Below are 25,655 nucleotides of genomic sequence, written 5' to 3' on the forward strand. Positions count from 1 at the left end.
AGTTGTGAGTTGTGGCCAGTTTAATATGACCTCTTTGACACTGGTGAACTGACAACCGCTTTTTCTTCTAATAAGCATCCCTGCGAACCTAATCTTTCAGCTTCTGTGGCTGGCTAGCTCTGGCATGCTAGCACGACAGACTCAGTTTGTCTGTAAACTCCCTTAATGACAGACATCAGTGTCACAAATGGCTCATAAGCTGACGACTGACACTGTGGCCTCTAGTTTCACAGCGGAATAATGAGCCCAAAAACGTGGAGCTTATTAAACGTAATGAGCTGTGTGTGTGTGTGTGTTGTCCCCCTATGAACCATCATGAGCTTCAACGCAGTTTAACTGAAGTTTATATGCATAAAAAGGCTTGTTTTACAAATACATAAAAGCCTAAACAGGAATTTTGCCTTTGATTATATCTCATATACACTATTTCACAAAGGCAGTAGGAGCTGTAAGTGCATTGCAATGAGCACTGACATTTAAAACCTTGTAGTACTGCAATGAAGAGTACTCTTTGTGGTACTTTACTGATACTCTCATTGCAGGAGCCTCTCACTGTTTGTTGCAAATAGTATAACCACAGCCTGTGTGTCTGCAAGGGGGAAATGAAGTGACGGCTTGCTGATATATCACCTCTGTGTTTCCTTTAATTAATCCTCCTCCTGTGCTGTAAAGTGGGCGTAATAATTCCACACAGGCCGCTCTGATCTGCCTAATGTGCTGCTCTACCTCTGACTTAAAGCTGGACCATAAATCCAGCTGCAGCACAGCCTTTAGAGACGGCACCTGAATAATGTGCCTATTAGATGATAAGGAGGGACGCAGCAGGGGGCGGGGTCAGCTCTCAGGTTCACCTGTGAGGGAGAAACTCACCTCATATACAGTCATCAACCTCTGAAGGAAATGTACATCAAAGATCTGTAGAGAATCATATTACTGCAGTAGGTAAAACTAAAACTCAGGTTATAGTAACTGCTGTTAGACTGTCTTCTTCGTGGGTTTTTTTTTTCTTTCTGTAAATCAACCAAACTTAAAAGTAACTTCAACTTCTCACTACAGTTTGGACAAAACAATGCTTATACTTTATCTCTAAAGTGGTGGCTCTTGGTTGGAAGGTCATGCCTTCTCCTTCTTGGTCAGTCCTTATAGCACTACAGTCCCAACGTTTTCAAAGATGCCAAATGTCTCAAGAATATTCGCCTTCGATCTGAATATATATTTGAATATATATTGTATTTTATTTATCTTTACCATGAAAGCCAGTCGAGGTAAAAAAAACAAACAAATGCTAATAAAAAATAAAACACAATACAAGAGAGGTGAAGGTGGTGGTTTTACTTTAATGTTACTAGAGTAAACTTGTCATGTTTCATGCTTCAAGTTATTGTTTAATCTGTTTCAGTGTTCAACTAAGACCACCACATCTGTGAAAAAGTTCATCATGACAAAGTTTTATCCTGGTTTAGTTGAAAAAGCTGAAATTGAGAGAGTGAACAGTTTGCTGAAATATTTGTGACTTGCCAGATTCATTCATTAAAAGCATTCCCTCATTATCTTGATGAAGAATATAACCCATGAGACATTACGCTTCTCTCAAAACATTTTTTGATTAGTTGGGTATTAATGCAATTTCTCGGAGACGGGGTGAAAGAGATCAAAACCGTTCTGTTATATGTTTTTGTTTGACCTCTCAGCCTCATATCCTCATATTGTTGTATTAAAACACATTTTTAAAAAAATCTTTACATATTTACCCCTTTACAGAAAAACACAGAGGGAGAGATGAAGACAGAAACATGCAGTCGAGTTTGATCTCAGTTCTCTCAGATATTTTATGTGTTGCCTTAAGAAACTCTGCGCTCTGCATAGCAATGTCAGGAAACAGAATGTAAATTTCAGATTGAATTTGGATGAAATGTGCCCACTACTGACCCGAGGCCAGTTTCATTCACTGCGTCCTCCTCTTTTTATGGGAACATTAAACTTGTTTCAGGTGTCTGAAGAACTGAACCAGTTCTCGCTCTCAGTCCGTCCAGATAGTGTTAAAGCACCAATGTGGTTTTACAGCTGCACTATCTGCAGGAGAGATGACTCTCTGAATTGTTTCTGCTTGTTTTTAAGACATTTTGCTAAAAAATCCATCACTCAACTTTACTGCGGGCAGAACTGGAAATTAACCGTTTAACGCATGGTTACGTTTTTCTGCAAATAAGAATGTGTACAGGAAACAGAAAGGTCAGAAGAATAAAAAGTTTCATTATAAAGGCTGTGTTTAACTTTGATCATTGTTTCATCTACACAGAATGACAGAATGACAGATTTAAATCTATCTGCAATTCAGCCAGTTTTGATACTCTCTGCATGTTAAACTTTACTTAAGTAAAAGTACATTATTAGGATCAAAATATACGTATAGAAGTTGAAGTGCTCCTTAAACACATTGGCCCATTGCAGTATACTGTATATTGTATCGGTATTGAATAATAATTACTGATGCATTCATTAATACACTACAAACTATGCTTGTCTCATCAGGTGTGAAAAATGTGTGGACAAAGAAAACAACTGTTTCTCTGGTAATGAATGTCACTCCACGTGTGGCTGAGCTGCAGTTTGCAGGAGGGATTTTCTCGTGTCTTTGCAGCTGAAACTTGCTGAGGTTTATATTGGAACTGCAGATCTTTTCCTCTGAGTGTTCAGATGATCAGCTTGTAGGTTTCAGTTTGCAGTGATTGATTAACTCACATGGTGATAAAATGTGTCGTGTTTAATCGCTGATACTTAAGTTTTTACTGCTGCTCTGTGTAATCAGGCTGCTGCTGTCAGTGACTCATATTTCACACACACACACATCACACACACAAATCACACACAGACAAACACAAACACACACACACACACACAGTTATACGATTCTAATATAACGCTCCTTAATCGCAGAATTCATATCAAGTTTTTTGCCACATAGATTTTCAACATTCAAGGAATTCCCCTTTGTATTTTGGAGCATAGCGGTCACAGTAATGTGTAGTGTCTGTGGGGCAGGTTAAGAGTCGGTGTCTGTGGGGTTCCAGCTGACGTTGATGAGGCCGAAATAGCTCAACTTTCCAGTTGAAGTCTTTCTCCACCTTCTCTTGACTGAGAGCAGTCATAACCTCCAAAGTCTCTGAGTAACTCGAGCACAAATTGATAACTTCATTCAATGGCACAGGAAGGCCATTAGCAGTTTTACCTGCCAGGGGAAGTGAATTTATAAGTGAGACCAATGTTTTCAGGGTGGTGCAGTGGTGCAGTGGTGAGCACTGTTGGTTAGTGCCTCACAGCAAGACAGTTTGAACCTGTGGTCTTTCTGTGTGGAGTTTGCATGTTTTCTCTGGGTACTCTGTCTTCCTCCCACAGTCCAAAGACATGCAGGTTAGGTTAAGTGGTGACTCTAAATTGCCCGTTGTTGTGAGTGTGAGCGTGAGTGGTTGTATGTGTTTGCCCTGTGATTGGCTGGCGATCAGTCCAGGGTGTACGCCGCCTCTCGCCTGAACTCAGCTTTGGGCCAAACTTTGGGGATTCGTTTACTTTTCCTGTAGTTCCATCATCAGGTCAACATTTTAAATTTCTCAAACATTTTTGTTTATGACTAAATAATTGCCAAAAAATGACACGTGGAACTCTCTAGTTGTAGTTTTGTTTTGCAAAATTTAGCTTGTGAACATGGTAAACCTGCTTTGCAGTGACATAGTGGCTTTACCATTGTAAAAATGTTAGCATGGTGATGTTAGCATTTTGATTGTAACGCACTGCTGTGCCTAAGTACAGCCTAGCTGCATGGCTGTAGACGTTTAAGCCAGATTCAAGTGTCCTACTTGTTTAGATAAAGATGGTGTTGAAGCTAGCGATGCTGCGCTCTCTGTCTTGTTCATACACAGTGAAAAAAAGCTGTCTTTTTGCTAAAGTTTTTTTCTTTGAAAAAAAAAAAAAAAGCTTTTAGCTATGAACATGCTCTCAGATCAAACTCGATGGTGGCTTGATGACACTTCTCTCCCTTCTCTAACTTAACAACGAACAAAACATCAAAACAAGCCAATACAGAACGTGAAAACGAACGAGGACGACATGTGAAAAGCTCCTGGCCGAACTCAAACTGGGGACGTTGGTACACAATTAGCACCTTGAACCCCTGAGGGTGAACACAGCGCACCTGTTAGAGGGAATGTTTGAAACTGTGTTAAATGAGGTCTCTTGGTAGTATAGAAAGAAAAAGGGCTGTGTGTGTGTGTGTGTGTGTGTGTGTGTGTGTGTGTCTTTGTGTTTTGCTGTGAACTGCTGAATCAATGACTGTCTCTGCCGACTTCAAACACTCTCCACTTGTCAAAGCAAACCTTTTCCTCCAGCTGAGTTAATTTGGCTTCTGGAGGAACAAAACAAAAGCCATATAGTAGAGAAACAAACACAGACACCAACAAAACAAAGAGACACTAAAGATCGTCAGCTCTGAGTTAGTGAAGTAGATTCTCCATGGAAGGAATCAGGAGAAGCACTCCTCACTTTAAAGGCAGCTGTGTCGTTCTTGTTGATTGATGACAGTTTTTTGAGTTATTTCCTTTGTTTCCTTCACACCTGCAGAAAATCATTACAATGCAGTCTGGAGCTTTGATTGCTTCCTAGAGAGACCACCAGAGGGTTTTTAGTTTTTAGTTCAAGTTCAACTTCTTTATTTGTCATATGCACACTGAAGCAGACATTTACAATGAAAATCTCTCCCTCCAACAATACTTTTACAGATACTGTATGTAAAAAAAAAAACAGACGCATGCAAGTAATAGTAAAAAAATCTAACTTAAGAAAAAATAATGCAAAAGTTAGAATACGAGATTAAATTTCAGTACATGTAAAGTAACATATAATACTATGGTAAGAATATGAAGATGTGGTAGCACGTGTAAATAATGATGCAGTGCAGGTATGAACAGAACTAATGAATATATACAAACACACACAAACAGGTAGTAAATAGTAAGTAAAAGTGGTGTTGGACTTAAATGAACACTTTATTCTTAATGAAAGAAAGATGACACACATCTTTCCATTCATACACATTTGGTCAAAAACAAAACAAAATGATAATTAAAAGGCAGCAGAATTTCAGTTTGTTCAGTTTAACCCTGTTAAGGTCGGCGTTCACATATGATTGAAAGCTAATTTTCCTTTTTCAAGAACTTTCATTACCAAGACTTCAGGGATTCACCACATGTGAGCACTAAAAGTTAGCTGCTGGCTAAAATTCTATTGATGACTTGATCACTTAATTAACTTAATTGATTATTTTATACCATACACTATAAAATCGGTCATGTCTATTCTTGCACCTTTTGGAAATGTCCCTCTTATCTCGACCTGAAACTGTGAAGTCCACACACACTAATTGACTGATCTGATGGTGTAGCAGGCCAACAGAGTTGTTGCTGGGAGGTGGATTTGTTCTCTCTTGAACTTGGCTAGAAGTTTTGCCCTGCTTTAAAACTTTGTGCCGAGTTTGGCTAAACATATCCTGGATCCATCTCTGTTCTGATCCAGACTGTTGCTTTAAATTACCTTCAGACAGATGCAGTGGTAATTAGATTCAGCCTCCATGTTGGTTGTTAAGGTGACAGTTTGTGGTTACAATTATGTCAGGTGATCATTGCAGGCCCTCGATGTTTTGACTGAACAGTCTTCATCTACTCCATGTCAAACAGACACTTTTCATTTCCTGTGCTGTTACAGATACCAGATGAGTTCTGACAGTGTTTGCGTTGATCTCTCTCTCTCCAGGCTCTTCACATACAACACCTCCGGCCGCTGACTGACGGCTCGGTGGAAAGCTAATCGATGGCAGGAAAACATCAGCAATAATCACAGCCGCCAGAAGCCCAGAGAGCACGACCTGATGGAGACAGATCCTCGTCAGAGCAAGAGGGCAGCGGTGATGGAGCCTGTCTGACAGACAAGAGCTGCCGAGAGCTTTGATAAGAGATGGAACATAACCTGGGGCCTCTAAAGCTGAACGATCAATCAGCTGGATGGATTCATTCAAAGAGGAGAGCGGGAGGCTTCAGAGCTGACACACTTCTGCTGCGGTCATCATCAAACGTCTCCATCAACAACCCACAGTTTCATCTGCAGTCACTCTTCTCCAAAGACGGAACATGTTGCTGTTTGAAACTTTTTCAGGTGATGTTCGAGAAATGAAGTGTGCTCAACAGATGAAAAAATATTTGGTAAATTAATGTTTACAGCTAGGTTTTGCATTAATGTTGATAAAGAACATCCTTCTACTGACACAACATATTATATTATATATAATATAATGGAAATGCTTTAAGCTACACACAAAACAGCAAGAATGAGGCATTCCTCCTCAATATTTTGTGCACGTGGCCTCAACAAGTCACTCTACTGCCTAAATGAGGCCTGTGCAGTACTAGACTCACTGCTTCCACAGATATAATGTCACGGCAAATAGTATGTATGACCTGAGTATTTTATCGTACAATGTGTGTAGCTTCTGAATGTCACATCTTTAATCTCTTACCCTCATCTATCTCTTCAGACTGTTTCTTCTCCTCCTGTAACATGTGCATTTACTCCTGGGAATCTTATCTTAGGAATCACAGGGGAAATCATTTGATGAATCTTTCCCTTGAATATAATATAGAATACGTATTCTGTCGGCCTCCAGGTTTTCTTTGTGTCAATTAATGTGTTCATTTGACCAACACAACTTTATTTTGGCAGAAATGTCCTCACTTTTGAGTGTATATCCAATGTTCCTGACAAATATAGAAGTACGAGATCTTTCTCATGTATGCACACACACACACACACACGCACACACGCACACACACACACACAGGCAGTATCTTTCAGTCTACATGCTCCCAGTTTCACCACGTGTCACCTCAGCAGGTTGATTGACAGGTGAGGATGTGGTCAGGTGTTGCCTTCAGGCCTGACCTTTGTTTTGTGTGAGGAAGAGCGGAGCGCTTAGAAGACAGAGTGCAAGTAAACACACCGTGATGGAGAGAGGAGAGAGAAAGGTGTCCGCTGTGTAGACAGAGAGGGTCTGACCCTGAACGTCTCATCCTTCAGCAGGAAACAATCAGCTGTTCAACAAAAAGTCCAACTGGTTGAATAAAAACTTTGAAAAGTCCAGTTCAACCCTCAACAAGTAATGAATAATGAACAACAGTGAATATCAGTACAGAGCCTCCTTTATGTATGTAGCAATTTTATTGTTTTATTTATCGTTTTTTCATTTACATGTACATTTACTTTAGTAAATTAATGCATAAGTGCAAATGTAATCAATTTATAATAGCTGTTTTTTAATTTGATTAATCTATTATCAAACACAGTAAAAGTCTGTCAGGACTGTCCAGTCTCTTTATATATATCTATATAAAAGTCATTTTTTATAAATAGAAATATACAGAAAATCCTGTATATAGAAATACCAAAATACGTGAGCATTTAATTTTGCAATTCAACCTATTCAAAGACATATTACAATATGATATTAATATATTAAAAGTGTGTCACTTGACCACATGAAAAGTCTATTTTTGTCTCATTACAGCCTCTGTGTGCTGACAGCAGCTCCAGTTTCTATAGAAGCTCTGAATAATTTATCCCTTTATGGTAAAAGACACAGTAATTAGAGCAGAATGTAAAGAGCAGCACATTGCAGAGTTGGATCACAACAACGTCAGAGTTCAGGCGAAACACAAATAATTGTTGGCTGGTAAATTGCTGCAGTAATTCATGTTGTCACCAGTAACTTAGAGCAACTGAGGACCTACATTTTCCCTCTTCAGCAACAACAGACTGTTTACAGAAACATTCTTATAAAGGAGGATTACAGCTGACAAAATACTTCTGGTTCAAATCCAGACGTGTTCAGTTCATGCTGGAGGAAGCAGCAGGAGGACTGAGGCCGCCTGGATTAGTAGACGTTAATAAAAGTGACATAAAGCTGGTTTGTACATTTCGGCAAAACTCCTGAAGTCTTAAAAGGGAAAAAGTGAAAGGACGAGCAGTGACTGACGCTTTTCATAGAGGCACGGTGAATTCTTAGAAATGACATTTGGAGCTTTAAGAAGGGGACAAAGGACACTTATTTTCTCACAGATTACCTGTCGTGACACTCTCAGGAAATATGATAAAAAAGTCACCACCTGTTGCACACATTCACATTCCTGTGTCCATCCCTCCAGAGAACATCACACAGACTTGCAATCATTTCCTGGAGATACTCTAAATACCTTAAACCAAGTTTTCACCCTAAAATGTCAAACTGTATGTTGTGGGGACTTGTACTGTGTCTAGGAGGAAGGTGAGTGTCCACAATGTGAGTGAGTAAACATCATTATATCCCCACAACATGAGTAAGACACACACACGTATGCCAAGATGCCTGTGGACGGGTTTGACACGTGTTAATGTAACCGGTGTGACGTCAGAGAGAGAGGGAGAGGGAGAGCGTGTGTGTGTGTGTGTGTGTGTGTGTGTGTGTGTGAGAGAGAGAGAGAGAGAGAGAGAGAGAGAGAGAGTCGGTGAGTCAGTGTGGAGGCTGCCGGTCGCAGTGGATCTTCAGACCCAGAGGCAGCAGCCACTTCTCCTCCTCCTCCTCCTTCCTCCTCACCAGCGGGCACTGCGGGGCGCCAGACCCGGCGGGGAAACGTGCAACATGCCCGCTGAGCAGCTCCAGCCGGGCCCGGTGTCGGTTTTTCCACTTCTGGGGGGATTTACGCGGACGAGCAGACGGAGACTCCTGATGGAACCGAAGCGCAGAGAGCTGTGAGTTTGAGGCGGAAAACTGGAAACTTGACATCCGGAGCAGATTTTGTGTTTTGGTGAACATGCTGTGGTGGAGGGGGTCACCCCGGGAATCTGCTGCTGCTGCCGGCCACCACTGCGCACCGTGACGCGCCGGGGAGCGCGGTAAGGACCCCGCCAGCTTCACCCGGAGAGTCTGGGGAGGGAAGACGAAAACCTCTCTGCTGCTTGAAATCTCCTCCACTTTGGATTTGTCACCTGAGGCTCCTGTGTGGTTTCTTATCCTGGAGATGCCACCAGTCTCTCGCCTACGTCCTCCTCTGGGTCGGATCGGCATGGATGTGGCGTAGTGAGGAGGCACCAGCCTGCGGATAATCACAGTTCGGACTTTTTGGCTCCCTGTGCGGCTCGCGGCTCTCCCTCATGCAGCTCCTCCGGCTGGCCTGGGCTCTGACTGCCGCTGCGGTCTGCTTCCTGGTCCTGCTGCTCATCCACAGCCAGATCCTGAGAGAAGGTACGGCCACAGGCTTTGGGATGGTGTGTGTGTGTGTGTGTGTGTGTGTGTGTGTGTGTGTGGTGTGAGTGTGGTCAAACTGAGAAATGCCTCAACAGGTCACAGAAAAGGTGTTTTTATTCACATGATTTAGGTACTGTGTGATCTGACAGGGTTCAAATCTACGTGTGCGCACTCGTGCGTGTTTTGCGCACCTGTCGCCCCGTGTGTGTGAGGCAGTGAACGGTGCGGTGATAAAAGGCGGGAGATGGAGAGCTGATACAGCAGCAGCAAAAACACAGCATCCCCGTGTTCGGGCCGGACCGGATCGGACCGGACCGGACCGGGCTGTGTAGCCGAGCTGAGCCGAGCTCCAGCGCAGGTCTGGTCTGGTTTCACTGGAAGATTCCAGAAAGATTATAGACAGATGACAGAGGGAGGGAGGAAACACTGTGACTCTCCCTTTACCTGACTCTCCCTCACTGTGCTGCACACACACACACACACACACACACACACACACACACACACACACACACACACACACACACACACTGCAGTCTGCTCCCTCTCATTCAAACTCCAATTAATTATATTTGATCGATAAAACAATTGCAAAGAATTAAAACAGATAAATTAGATTCAGACTAAACTGCTTCCAATGATCACTTTCACTGTAGATTTATTTTTCAATAAATGAATTGTTTATTCTATAAAATGTCAGACAACAACAATGAGAACGACCTGATAATGAATGAGTCCTTATTGAATGATGAGGAGCTCCTGGAGAACAGACTGTGTCGAAGGATCATTAAGTAATGATTAGTTCATATCTGTGAAATGACACACAGTCTTTGTTCAGGAATCCTTCCTGATTAACCACACAACTTTACCAGCAGTGGGAAGTAACCAAGTATATATACTCAAGTACTGCACTTAATTACAGTTTGGAGGTACTAGTACTTTACTTTGAGTATTTTCATTTTCTGCTAATTCATGCTCCAACTACACTGCATTTCTATAACTTTAATTATCTTGCAGATTGGGATTAATGATACAAAATGTAATCAAGAAAAAAGATGATTACGTATTATTATGTGTTAGAACAAAACTTAATTGGTCCCAAGGGGGGAATTCAAAAGCTATGCTGCAGTTTCAGACCACATACATCAGGGATAGTAAACTTTTTGCAGGGGTAACTTTTGCAAAATGATGGGAGGCTAGGGGCCAGTTAATAAACATCAGATTAAATGATTGAGCATTAAAACACTCATAACCTGTTTGGTATTGTGCTGTGTATCTTTATTGACTTGCGTTATTTATCTATTTGTTCTTTATGTTGATTGTTGTCAGGTTTATTACTGTGTCCACTGTTGGGTGTCCTGCTATGAGACGTGATTAAAACTTTCTCTGTTGAAGTGTCTCACAAATAATGACGGATGTGGATTATCAGTTGCGTCTGTTAACTTGTCGGCAGTGGTCGACACGTGATCATTTCAGTCTAGAAAGCTGAAAAGCATCCCATCTCCCAGCCTCTGTGCTGCTGTTGAATCACGGTTGACAATGCCGTCTTTGTTCTTGTCTTCTTTTGTGAAGTTGAACACTGTTAAACACAAACTACACGAATGGCTGTGGCTGGTTCCAAAGTTACATGAAGTGAAGCAGCTTTGGCTTTCTCCGCAGCAGTCGTTGCAGTTGTCAGGATCGGTAATGTGTCTGAGTAAGACGGCTTTAAAGATGTAAACTCCTCTTTTCTTGCTGCTCTGAAGCTAGCATGGTTTGAGCTTACATGCATCAAACACAGTGGTTTACCATCAGTGTGAGGTGGCAAAATAAATTAAATTCTTCTGTCCATCTTTCATTAAAATTTCCCATTTCCTTGTCAATCCTTTGATGCTTGCTTTCCTCACTCATATTTGCCAAGAGGCAAATAAAGTAGCAGCCAATCACAGCAGCCCAGTCAGGTGTGATGTTGCCAGATCTCACAAGAGAAAAAGGTGAATTAGAAAGTCGGTCTGCTGGCTGCAAGTTGAGTACTGACATATGTTAATGTTTACAGCCAAAGGTCACATGCCTCACAGTTAGACAAGATGCTAAGCTGATTTATGATGGTATATTCTAACACCTTGTGATCGGCTGAATAATATTCAATAAACCTTACTCTCCATCACAGCTGCAAACCACAGCTCTTTTTTTCTGGCTCATTATTGGACAGCTAACATGCCACTCAGAACCTCAAACCAATAACAGCAAGTTGTTCATTTAGCAAAATGTGTCTTTTCAGGATTGTTTCTGACATCCGACGTCCAATTCATACACCTTTAGTGTTGTTTATGGCCTCACATGCACAAGTTTACATTCTTTGTTCACTGATTTAACGCTAACTGTCCAGCAAGAAGCGGTGAATGCTAACAAAGCATGATGCTAACTGTCAGTGTTCTATAAACATCTGTTCAACATTGCTGACACTAAAGCGACCAGACATGTGATGTATTGCTGGAGTGAAGCTTTGAACACTGATGACTGTCCTCATTTCATTGACTATTCATGTCAATAAAATACAAGAAACTTCTCTGCGGATGTTGGGAGTTAAAGAAAGCATGAAGGAAAACTTGTTGGACCCTCCAGCAAACAACTTGATGACCTAAAGTGTCCTTAAGTTTCTTAAGTTGTCAGTTTCTCTATGAAAAAAAAAAAATGTATGAATGTAGGTTGTTATTTATTGTCAGTATGCTCATGAAAATACACTATTGATCATTAAAAAGCAGTAAAGGACTGCGCTCTTTGTAGTAAAGAACACTGAATTACCTCTCTATTAAGGAAAACATTTAATTGGCGTTAGTGCATTTATAATACAGTTTACATGCACGTCTGTTTTTGTTTATCTCTTGTTTTGTTCTTTTGCAATTATTAATTTGGAAATAAACTATTCCAAACCCCCGAAAATAATTGGTGCTAAATATTAATTGAGTTTTTTTTTCATTTTGGATGCCTGTACAGAAGTCTCAATAAGGAACAACGTGAATCTGGTCTCACCTGCAGCCTTATAACGAAGGCGTCAGTGCAGTGATTTGTGTTTACAGTCCTCAGCAGTAGACGGATGAGCAACATAAAGCTCAGAAGAGTCCTGCAGAGTGTCGGAGCCTGCATTAACAGAATCAGTGTAAAACTGCTAAAAACAACTTGAGTAAAATGAAAGCTTCCCTCCTCAGAAGCTGTAATGATGTTGGTGCGATGTTTTTTCACAGCTTGTTATCAGAGGTTTCTGTAATGTTGAATCTATCCCCCAGTGAGACTCTGCAGGAGAGCAGCAGCATTAATAACCACAAAATATTCAAATGTAAAGTGCGGAGTGTGGCGTATAAAGCACAATTTAACGCACATGCTGAGCCAAATAGTCACACTGAGTGAGTTTTGATCTCACAAAATATCACCAACCATTGTTTTATTCTGTTTATACTCCAGCTTGAACCTTCAGTTCTTTTATCAAAGAGATACAAAGGCGGTAATAGTGATTCTCATTACATGTTCAATTATATCAAAGGGGTACTCCACAGAACAATTTTGGTTGTGGTTAAAGACTTTTCTCTGAATTAAACCAAGATGATGATCTTTCCCTTATCAAGTCCTAAAGGCAAACTTAACCTTATGTTCCTAACCCTAACCATAAAAAGGTTGTTAATGCGGAGGTCATGATAAGATATTGTGTTATGAGATCACATATTTTGGCTGAAAATACACATACAAAGACATACAAAGTCAGTGTACATTGTAGTGAAAGATCAGTGTGAACACAATTGTTATTTGCCAGATAAACTTAATTTCTAGGAGACAGGTAATGGCTCTTAATTTCGGGTGATAACTTGAATAAGTCGTCACATACATACACATTAATTTGATAACTGGGAGTCTGGTTACACTCAAACATGGATTTAACTTTATTTGTCAGTCAGACCGTTAAGAAATGAAAAACTGGAGCGATGTTCATGAGCCAGTTCAGGCACATTCTCAGGCAGGCTGAGATTTAATGCTCCGCTCAGTCTCTGGTGTGTGACTCAAACAATAAAAGCCCTTCTGCTCTCTGAGAGACTGAAACAGAAACAGTTTTTGTTTGGCAGCTGCTTCTGACTCTCCTCCTCGTAAGCAGATGTTTGAGATAATCAGTGCTGCTGCAGAAAGATCATAAATTCGGCAGCTGCTCATTGAAATTCAACAATTAGAGGGGCTCAAACAGACTCAACTGAGCAGGCTTTGGGTTCCTCTGATGCTGCAGAGGCTCTTCTTTGGAGACCGATCAGGTCTGTCACTTCACATTACATAATCAGGTTAAATGGGTGAAATATAAGTATGTCAACTTTTACTCTCTGTATTAAACCAGATTAGTGGTTCATCGTATTTCTGTATTCAGCGGCATGTTGACGTGCGTATGGGGGTATAAAGTGGTTAAATTCCCAAATGGGAGATCAAATGAACCATTATAAAAGCTTAAAGAGTCGGTTTTAGGAGGTGGTGTCTGTTGTTGTCTCTCTTCCATTGATCATCTCAGTATGAAAAGCTTTAATGAGCACAAACTGTAGACTGAATTTAAAGCCCTCACATTCTCTGTTTACTGAGTTTCTCTTTTCTTTTCTCTGCCTGCTCATAAAGCTCACTTAGATCCTGGAAACGAGCCTATTATGCAGCAGATACACTGTTGTGCCTGCGGTGTAGAAAGCTTACCTAAGGAGCCTTCAGAGTCCAAATTAATTCTCAATGCTCCATTAAGTCAAGCATATATTCATGGGAATTATGAACACACTGCGTCTGAAAGAAAGAGAAAATCAGCTACAGAGAAGAAGAAAAAAACACAAACAGAAATTAACAGAGCAAAAAGCTGCAGAGGGTGTAATTGGATTTGAATAGACTCATCTGGAGAGGGAACGTCAGCGAGTGATTCAACAGCGAGGATGACTGGTGACACCTAAAACTGAAGCTCAAATCACACCTCAACTGCACAACAAAAAATGCTCCAACCCCCTCAGCTTGCTGAGACAAAGACAAGATGATCAACCACCATGTGACACCAAAATCAGCACTGAGACTTCAGAATAAGTGTCCCTGCAGCGACAACATCAGGAGCGACAGTAAACTCTGCACTTGGGTTGAATTTACCTTCCCAAAAGTCAGAAACTAAATTCAAAATCCAGGGAAACATTTAGGAGTTTAATTCAGAAACTTAGCACAGTGTAATAAATACATTTTAAGGATGGCTCAAACCAACACTGACACTGACAGACCTCATCGCCCTTCAAAATAAGAGCCTCTGCAGCATCACAGGGAACCTCAACCTACTCAGCTGACTGTGTTCAAGCTCTGATTGATGAATGTCAGTCAGCAGCTGCTCGATTTTACGATTTTTCTGCAGCAGCACTGATTATCAGACACATCTGCGCATGAGGAGGATGCCAAACAAATAAAAACTGCCTCGGAAAGTTTCTGCTGACTGAGTGAAGCATTAAATCTCAGCCTGAACACAGTTTGTCATCTGTCTGAACAATAGAGATCTTTTCTTTCTTACTTGGCTTTTGTTTTGTTTGCTTTTCCTCTCAGTTATGACAGTACATTTCTCAATAATCTCATCACAAAGTTACTGAATGAAGAGAGTCACTTCAGGAAGAGCTTGTATTGGCTGATTTGCATCAGATGTTTCATTCATGCTTCACAATTATCAGCTCATTCACAGTAACATCCAGTCATATTCATGCAGGTGTAACAGTCTTAATAACTTTCTCTTTGAGTGCTATATTCTAAGTATTGTTAATTTAGGAGACACATGATCCAAGTTTTGTAATTTGTAATAATGAAAGTTACAACAAAATAATAATTATTAATAATATAGATCAAGTATAGGAAATATTAGAAAACATAGAAATATGAAATAAAAGAAAAACATATAAAAGTTATGATCATTTAGGGAACTCACCAAACAAATCTTCATAAAACAGATCCTTTGTTTCCTGTTAATTAGACTTCAGTTCTTGGTTGGTTTCTGTTTTCTGTCGTGGGTTTTTTTGTAGCTGTTCCTGGATTTGTATCTTCGCCTGCCTGCAGGTTTTTTCACATTAACATTGTTGAAGATATTCCTTTTGTCCACGTTTGGGTCATTTTCCCTTTGTTCGCGGCAACCAACCATGACAGTTCCTGTATATCTGTTTTTGTTACGAGGTAGAATCATGAAATAAATATGAACAAAAGGTGCGACACAGTGTGACTGATACTAAAGTGGAAATACACAGCTTTTACTTCCAAGTGTTATAATTATTTGTGCCAGTGTCACAAAGACAAGCGCTAGCAGCCTGGCTACTGTCCAAAGCACGTGACGACAGTGAGAACCTCAGTTTGAACTAGAAACCACAATCCCTGTGCTATAATAACGGTGGAGGAAAACATTGTATTAATAAGTAGGCAGGTTATGTTAGTGATCGAATAGAAATACAGCCACCTGAACACCAGTTTGGTCCTGCAGCTGTCACTGAATGCCCATCTGAGGTTCACTCTTTGTGTGTTATCATTAGGGCTGTGCAAAATGACGATATGTGATTGTTTCATATGCTCCATTGCTTATTTTGTTGTGTTGCAACAAAACATTGTTTGTTTGTAGTTGAAACCTCCAACAACTTCATCCTGTAAATCCACCAGCAAACAGCCTGACTCGTAGGCCAGTGCAGCACACTGGCTGGATTATAGAGGGAACTCCGATGTTTAACTTTGCTAAACTCCTGCTAAACTATTACTTGCCAGAGGAATCACTTGGTTTTGCTTTCGCTGGCCAAGTTTTGTAATGCGTCTCAAAAGTATTTCTGGGTTACGCCTATAAAGGTGCTATAATTTTTTTTTTATACAGTTATGGGGTGTTCATTTCAGGGCCTGTCTGTGTGTGGTACGAGGGGATGGCTGCCGATAGCTACAGAAACTTTCTGTCCAGCCTCATGTTGGATTCTGGATTTGTCTCCTGCTTCACAGATTCATTAACCGTCAACAGAGGATCAGCAAACAGCCGCCACATCACGTCCAAACCAATTTCAGTCTCATCATTATTCCCTTGTCTTCGCTGAGGACAAACACAGTGACTCCAGTTTTCCTGCTCTGTATTTGTTGCCCTTATTTTCAATTTGCAGGGAATTTAAAAAAAGATGACAGATAATAAAGGCTCATATCAACTAGATGTCAGTTTATCCTCCTTCCTCTCATTCATGAATAGATTACATGTCAGCCGTGATTGAGAAAACAATTGTCCGAAAAGTCTGAGTTAACAAAGCGCTGTGATTAAGCTGTAAGCTCTGTGGAGTCTTTATGCTCCCACAGACAGGGTGTTGAGTTTTGCCTGAAATTCATTCAGCTGATTCACAAAGTCAGATAAATTATCTGGTGTTTCACTGCAGAGGCAAACTGTTTAGATCACCGGGAGGACATCGATCCCTGCAGGCAGCACATCATCACAGCAAGTTAATATGTGAGATAGGAGAGGGAAGAGAACTGGGATGAGAGCTAAGCTAACCCAGCTTGGACCTGAAGCTGCTCCTGGCTAATGTCATGGGAAACCAGAGACCCAGTTATGCCCACATCTCTACAGAGACATGGCTTCATTATCTTTTTATCCAGTATGTTCTATGTATGTGTAGCATGAAGGGGCTGCAACTTTCATTTTGTTGTAAAATGATATATAAACAAACTTTGAAGCTTGAGTCACTAACATTGCAAGGTTTATTAAGGGAGGATGAGGGTGAGCGGAGGAGGTGAAATACTGCCCTCTAACGTTTGGAAGATTTAGCCAAATTTTACATATTGCACTTAAGTAACATTTTCAATCCAGGACTTTTACTTGTATTTTCACAGGGTGGTAATACTAATTTCACTTAAGTAGAGGATCTGAATACTTCCTCCGCCTCTGCTGTTGATGAAACCATTTCATTTTAAATGCGCTGTCACGTCTCGTTCCGCCTTTGCTGCACGTCCTGTTCAGGGACTGTGGCTGCAAATTAGTTTAAAGCTTGTTGTGGTGATGGTGCTGTTTTTAAATTGGACATAAGTACATAACGTACAAACAGTGAGGTGCCGACCAATGTGAGCTTCAGTGAAAGTCAAATTAAAAGCAAATCAAAAACTTTGGCTTAGTTTAGTTTGGGGCTAGAGGGAAATATTAAGACCAGTGGCTCAAGAACATGGAGGACTTAAATACAGGACACCAGGACGCTTTTAGTCAGTTTAACACAGGTTTTAATGATACACAAGATTTCACAACACTTTCTGAATACAAGGCAGATGGACCACATGAACACAAGACGATGTGGCACAGGACAAAGGGAGACACAGACTATTTATACATGAGATAATGGGGAACAGGTGGAAACAATCAGGGCGGGGCGGACAATCACAAAGGCCGGAAAACACACAAGGGCAGGAAGTAAGGAGAAACGAGAGGGAAGTTAGTTTTCAAAATAAAACAGGAAGTGACAGACAAGACTAGGCACAAGTGAACTTGACAAACTTAACAGACACGACGAGACATAACAGGAAAGTCACGGGATCATTAGGAGCAGGAATATCTGCAGCACAGTTCATGCCTGTCTGTCAAAGACTAGTTTGTTTCTTATGATATAAACAGGTTCTGAAGCGCAGGTAATTGGGAAATCATTCAGAATTTGTGTCGACTCAGCTGATAACTCCTACAGTTTCTTTCTCTTTGTAAACTGAAGTCATTCATGTTACAGTTAAAAGTTTGTATGTGCTGCTCCACAAACAAACCTGCAGCATTGAGCCTCGGTCATCAGGTTATCATTGTTCATTTTAATTTTGCTGCTGTGTCTCTTTAATCTTGTTCACAGTGAACATGCTGTTCGCTCGTCTTCTCGCAGCGTCCTTAGCTCTGCCAGACTGACGGAGATGGAAACAATAACTTTTTCATCCTGGTGTGCTGCAGCAGATGGAGAATAAAAGGAGGTTGGTGATGAGCGGCAGCTAACGAGCAAACAGAGACTCGCCGCTGCTCTGCTGCTCGCTCTGGTTACCATGGGATACCTGTTAGCGAGCGGCATCTCTTACATCACCTACATGCAGACTGACTCCCAATTACTTCTGGATCTCAGCAGCTCCAAGGATTCAGGATCACTGAAATAGAGACGTCGACCTGTGAAGTTTTAAAAAGCTCTGTCACTGATCCTGATGATTTGAACTTTTATTTTGCTCTGATGATCATCACGCTGAGTTCAGTTTAAAGGCTCAGTCACACCAGAAAGTGGCACGACAAAATTAATCTGCACATCTTTGCGAAATACTTGATGCTTAGTGAAGATTGATGTAGTGAAAGTTACAGTTAAGTTACTTAACTTACAATAAACTAAAAACTAGAACTTGGTGTGAAAAAAAATTAGGAGTAAAAATAGAACTAAACTTAAGGGAAAAAAAGAAAACTAACTGAAATGATATGTCTTTACTTTTCTTTGTCAATACAGTCAAATATATCAATACAACAGGTTGAGAACAGTGAAACTAATAAAAACTAAATATATCTAAACTGGATAAACTGAACTGAAATAAGTACAAAAAAACAAAATGATGATTTAAAAAAGCTAAAAAATACAAAACTATAATACCTCTGGTAGTGACCATTTACTATTTGACTGGCAAGCTAACCGCGAACATGCTAACCTGCTGGGGACATGCTACCGCCATTCAGTCATTTTATTCAATGGAGTTACTGAAGAAAGAAAATAAAGCTGTCTGAGCTAACAAGCTCGCTAAGGATCAGGCTTGTTATCCATGCAGCCGAGTTTCATATCCTGATTCCTGTGTGTGGTTAGCTTAAGACATCAAAAGACCTCTTGTTAAGGTTAAGACAAGATAGTGGTTTCAGTTACACATTAAAGGAATGGTTCAACATTCAATGGGCGCCTAGAGAAATAATGAGATACTTTGTAAGTGAGCATTGCAGATACATTCATTAAAAAACACTTCCCACTTAGTCTTTATGGTACCCTCTCCTTAAAAATATTTGCTGTTGCAGAATAATAACTTAATTTGACTTAATGTCTGCCTCCAGTTTCTCACCACATACTCTCATCCTTTGCTCACTGCAGAGGTCAGTGTCACACTCCCCTGTGGTCTGTGGTGGTCTTTGTGTCAGATATGATTACACTAAGAAGACTGAAGGTTAAAGCGTCTTGCTGGCTGGCAGACTGTGACTTTTGACCCTTTAAACATGAAAGTACATAAACTGCTGATTCCACAGAGGTTTGACTGCCTGTATTCATACGGAGAGGAAGAGGAAGAGGAGGAGGAGGAGGAGGAGGAGGAGGAGATGATAACCCCCATCACAGCAGCCTCCATACAAAGATGAGTTTATTAGCTTCCATGTAGGCTGGAGGCTAACAGGGGACAGAAACACATCAGTAGTGTTAATGCAGGCTGCCAGTTGTAATTATGAGCTTCATTAAAACTGCACACAGTCTGAGCGTGAAGATCTGAACAGTGATAGTGTTTTGTTAAATCAGGACTCTATGAAATACAACCACTTACTCCTACAGTCAGTGGTCCTGTATTTCTGCACGTGAACTTTCAGTCATTTTCCTGTAAAAGCGGAGAAGCTTCTGTGGTTTGGAGAAAGAAAAAAAAAAGCTCTTAGTCAAACAGACATTAATGGCATTGAACAATAACTCACCTGATAGACAGCAGCGATGACTCCGAGCAGATGGAAACAACAACGCCGTGTCTTTATTCATGTTTCACAATGACGCTGCTGACAGCGAACGCTGCTCGCCACATCAGAGCCCCTCAGTTCCCCTCAGAGTGCTGCTGTCTCTGCGCCACGTTTCAGGTTGACAGTTAAAAACTTTTCACCCCGACCAGCAGTGTGGACTTCACACAGCTGCAGAGATGAGGGAATACATTTTTGAAAACTGCTGAAGGACAGAGTGGCCTTTGTAAAATAACTGTAATTGACGACTATGGGCGGTCTTACAGGGCCTTTGACGAGACAGTTTCTCTTCTTACATTTCTGCTTAATTAAAGAGTGTAAGTCACACTGAATCTGAAAATATGAGTATCATGTCTGTGTGTTCAGATTTGACTGACTAAGACTAGATTTCAGTACTCAGTATGATTTTATTGTGTTGCTTGGTGAGAGGATGTTGGTGAATTAACCTGTTGACCTGAAACCTGGGACATGTGGAGCCTCTAGAGTCCCACAGCAGTTGCCTGCTTTGCCCAGTTGGCGTTGCTGCCGTGGTGAAACCTGTATGAGATGGAAATGTTGTGTTAAAGGTGACATATCGTCCTGATAGGAAAGCTCACATAGTGCCCAGAATAAAATGGTCAGGATTTGCCATTTTCAGAGAGTCTCAGGGGACTGTGTGAGGTGAGGGTCATGTGACCAGCGGAGCTAGGCTAGCGCTGCCAAACTAGGTAACCTGTTCTGTGAATGTACAAAACTATGTACGGACTAACAAACCATGCAATGCGTTGGTTTGTTTTGTTGTACAGACGATCAAAACATACAAACACAACATTTAAACAAGATACAACTGGATGTAAAATTTACATTGAGGTAAAAGAGCAGAGGAACTTTGCAGGAAAGTAAAAGCAGCCTGACAATTACACTGGCTGTCTCCATTGACCAGCTGCTGAATCAGAGATGATCTTGAAACGTATGAGTTGTTTGCGCTTCTTAGAAAGACTTAAAGTCTTAAATGAGCCGCTGCTGCTGTTGTTCTTTGACCCCGCTGACCTCCGTCTTTCTGAAGAACTGTTCCCTCTGTTCTCCTTACTCTGAGGTCCTGGGTGTTGTAGGTCTGGTCCTCTCTGAACAGGGGAGACACTCCATGGCTCTATTGATAGCAGTTCATCAGCATGCAGGGGGGGGCTTCTGCTTCTGCACTGTGACCAAATACACCCCCACCCAGCGGCTGAGGCGTCTGTCCCCTCTGATTCAACCCTTCATCATTCAGCCTGTGCCTCAGCTGTGAAGATTTTCAATATTGATATCTTCAGCCTTCGATGATTCCTCTCATTAATCCATCAAATGTTTAGTTGATAAAAATGTTAGAAATAGAGCCGCGTGTCTACCTTTAGTTCCCAGAGTTCAAAGTAGTTCGTCAGACTGCTTTGCATTATGGATGTGTCAGTTTTGCTGGTTGGACGGTCCGCCACTTAAATAACTCAACAACTATCAGAAAGATGGCTTTGGCATTCATGGTGCCCAAAAGATGAATCCAACTTTGGTGATCCCCTGACTTTTCCCGTAGCACCACCAGCAGTTTGTCACTTATCCAGTGAAATATCTCAACATTTGCTTGACTGACACAGATACAGATTGGTACAGGCATGAGGTGTGTTGCAATCAACCTGTTTTTATGCGCATTATTAATTTCAGTTTAAAAAACCAGAGTGGAAATGCGAAAAATCTGACAAAACCTTGAGATATTGCAAAACAGTTTTTACGCTTGGCTGAGGGGGAAAAGTTGGTGAATCAATAAAGGCAAAATGTATCAAAGTGAAATGAACTGAAGCTTCTGCTTCACCGCAGCTTAACACAGTCTCCTCATTGCTCCACACAGATGTGATGTAACCTTCCTCACATTAATACCAGCGAAAAACAAAAATGTCATATTTCCATCATATTTTCGACATTGTTTTTGACTGGCACTCTTTTGATTACGTCATCTTGCTGCGCTCTCTTCTTTTGCAATAATCTAATGGTTTTCTGACTGCAGGATTGGCACCGCATAGAGTTTATCTCAGAGAACCAACTCCTAATAATCCCATAATGGAAACAAACACTCATTTGCAGTTCTTCAGTCTGACCTGCTTCACAAGGGCCTGGAAGACATCTTTAGAGATTCTCATATAAGGTGTTAACTGTCTTTGAAGAGGTTGCAGGGGTTCTTGAAGAGGTTTTATATGTACTTGAGGAAGTTCTGGGTGTTCATGGGGATGTTGTAGAGGTCCCTGAGAGGGTTTTAGCTGTCCTTAAAGGGGTTTTAAGAAGTCCTGAAAAGGTTTCAGGCATCTTTAAGACACAACCATGAGGGGGTATTATAGCTCACTCGAAAGGTTTTAGCTGTTCTTAAAGAGTTTCAGAGGTCCTCAAAGAGGTTTAAGTGATCCTTGAGGAGGTTTAAGAGGTCTTGAAAAGGTTCCAGGTCTTCCTCACAAGGTTCCAAAGGTCTTTGAGGTTTGTGAAATCCATTAAGAGGTTTTAGCTGTCTCTTAGTGGGTTGAGGTTTCAGATGTCCTTGCGGAAGCCTTGAAAAGATTCCTGGTGTCTTTGAGGTGGCTGTCCTCGAGGAGGTTTCTTAAAAAGGTTTTAGATGTCCCTGAAAAGGTATCAGACGTCATGGAGACAGTTCCAGATCTTCTTTAAGAAGTTGTAGAGGTTCTAGAGGAAGTCCTAACGGTCCTAGAAGAGGTTTCACTCAAGTTCGCCAGTATAGTGTGTGTAATCAGTACTGTCTGTTGCTATGGTGACCTGCGGCTTAATGAAACCTGAGCTATGAGAGAAGTACATATGGTGCAGACTTTACCAAACCCCGGTCAGCCAATCAGAGAGCAGGATTCTATTCCTATGGTTACTGTGGTAGCATCTGTGTAAAGTGCTGGATGAGTGTGTGAGGATGTGGTCAGCTGAGTGACAGGCTGACTGACATGCTGCAAAAAACACTGACAGAAAATAATCAGCTGTGAGTTCAGATGTCCAGCTGCCGTCAATCAAACGCTGTTTTTTTTTAAAGCTTGTTCAGCGTCGCAGCAGCAGAGCGAGGAGGAGTGAAGAGTTCTTCCTGTCTCACTTTAAACACCTGCTCAATTTATCTAACATCTTACATCTGAGGCTGAGGACCAAAACCCTGTTTATTAATATTTCTCATATTCACTTTATTTAGATATTAATTTTGTCAGCTGAATTTAATTGATATTATTGATTTATATTTTCAGAGGAAGTAGAAGAAATGTGATTTCACTAGTAGGCCATCTGTAAACTGATCTACAGCAGAGACCAATGTTTTTTGGGAATCATGTGGATCACAGTATTCATGTGGGATGGGTCAGTTTCACTTTCCATCACGACAGGACAGGACAGGACAGGACATGTTTTTATTTTCAGTTTTTATACAAATATTGAATTATTTTCTTTATTTTTATCATAATGGTAGTTATTCTTTCTTATTCTCTTTTATTCTCTGCTACGGTGGCTGGTTGCTGGTTGCTGGTTGGTTGCAACCACCTGACCAGTGCATGGCATGTGCTGATAGCTGATGGTTCGTGCAGCCACCAAATTCAAATGCCAACAATGGAGTCTGAGTCAGATTCAGGAAGACAGTGTGGCAATTCATTGTAAAGGAAAATGATCCATGTATCACCATAAAACTCCTATAGTGTAAGACGTGTTTGTGTAGTTATCAAATACACCACTGACTGACCCTTTAATGAAGGCATCTTTGGTCTTTGGACTAAGGCAGTGTTTCCCAGATGACATATTACCACAGGTGAACCAGTGTTCCTGCCAACATACTGGTTAAATGGTGTGAATAAAAACTTGTGCGGTAGAACACAAAGCAATCTAAGAAAAGGACGACAAGAACATCAAATATAAATCATTGCATTGCCGAAAGACCCCTCCCCCCCTCTAAAAACACAACACAAGAACGAGATGGGGTGGGAGTCATTCTTCCCGGATTGTGATGGGACAGGATGTTTTATAGGATTGCGATGGGAGAGAAGTATTTTCTTGGAGTGCAATGGGACAGGAGTGAAAATTCACTCCCATCACCGTCCTGTCACCCTCTAGTCTGCAGCAGTTTGTCAGTTGTGACACAACAAAATAAAAGACTGACAGTTATAAAACAGAAAACAGCATGAAAACAATATTTCCACACCTGGAGCTGTAGAATATAAACCCAAATGAACAGAAGCCTTAGTATAAAGCCTAAACCCTTGATGGGATTATTTTATTCAGTCATATCACCTATTTATTAATCTGTGTGATACAGGTGGTCTGTATTTGGATACATCATCTGGTAAATGCAAAGACCTGATCCTCAGGCCTAGTGAAGACGAACAGAGAAATGCCCACAGTGTAAAAACCTTCCTTTATTCAACTACCTTGGTGTCATTCAGCAGTGCCCTGAAGGTTTTAACCACTCAGTGGTTACAAAGAGCTTCAGTTTGTGTGAGCCATCCTTTTTGACCTCTACTTTTAGAGTGCACAATTAAGAGCAGCTGTTTGTTGACTCTCAAACTGAATCCATTAAAAAAAATTTGTGAGAGTAAAATGTCCTTAAAACAGTTGAAACTTATTTTTATATGATTTGCTGTGTTGCCTCCCTCAGGTCAGCTGGCGGCAGGGACATGTGAGATCGTTACTCTGGACCGGGACAGCAGCCAGCCGAGGAGGACCATCGCCCGGCAGACGGCCCGCTGCGCCTGCAGGAAGGGACAGATCGCCGGAACGACACGAGCCAGACCGACTTGTGTTGATGGTACGACACTTGTTGTCCTCTGACCACTGCTAACAAGCCCTCCAACAACATACGTTAAAATACGACGACCTCTGTAACGACTCAAAGAAGCATTTCCTGATTAGGCTGTGGTTTAGGTTTGGTTAGGCACAAAAATTACTTTGTTTAGTTGAGTGAAAACAGTGTTTGGGTTCTAAAAAAGCTCTTAAATTTGGGACATCCAGCTTTTGATACCATTAAGACAGGCGAAAAGTGATTTATTTTTATTTTTATGTGTTTCTGCCTTCACCATATTCCATATTCACCCAATCGCTACAGTTCAAAGGCCACTCGGATGACTGATGTGTTTGTATTTAGCATTAAGAATTAATAAACATATTTTAAAGGATTATTGTTTCATAGTGGGTTAAAAAGTTGCCAGTGTGCAGAATGTCCTCTGAGAGTGAAAGGCAGTTCACAGCTTGAGGCTAGGTTGTAGTTTTAAGGAAACAGATGCACACAGACCTGCAGCTTCCCTCTAACATCCTCCACATCTCTTCATCTGGACTGTGAGGTTCAGAAAGTCACAGCACAGATGGGAACAGACCAGAGTTGCATTGCATTTCATCACTGGCTGTCTCCTCCTTTCTCTCTCTCTTTCTGCCATCTGGAGACGGTGGCAGCAGCTGGAGGGACTCGTTCTGCTCTGCGGGGATTTACAGGCTCTCCTGGTGATTTCCAGAGACTGTGAACAGTTGTTTAGCCGAATTAAAGAACCTCTGCAGTCTCTCCTGCTGCTTTCTCTTTCATAACGCTTCAGTTGAATTGCACCTCAAATATTTAACTCTTATGTTCAGATATTGTTTTTTCTTTACATCAGTGTTGATTTC

General features: G+C 41.1%; 1 protein-coding gene across 1 annotated transcript in view; it reads left to right on the forward strand.

Moving 5' to 3' along the window:
- Nucleotides 1-9,228: 9,228 nt before the first annotated feature.
- LOC139201338 (chemokine-like protein TAFA-5) overlaps nt 9,229-25,655 on the forward strand; it is a 38,804-nt gene continuing 22,377 nt past the window's right edge. The window contains exons 1-2 of the mRNA XM_070830626.1: nt 9,229-9,319; nt 24,658-24,807. Coding sequence (XP_070686727.1) covers nt 9,229-9,319; nt 24,658-24,807 — 241 coding nt within the window. The remainder of the gene's footprint in view (nt 9,320-24,657; nt 24,808-25,655) is intronic.

This window comes from Pempheris klunzingeri, chromosome 5 (assembly GCF_042242105.1).
Source record: "Pempheris klunzingeri isolate RE-2024b chromosome 5, fPemKlu1.hap1, whole genome shotgun sequence".
Classification (NCBI taxonomy): domain Eukaryota; kingdom Metazoa; phylum Chordata; class Actinopteri; order Acropomatiformes; family Pempheridae; genus Pempheris; species Pempheris klunzingeri.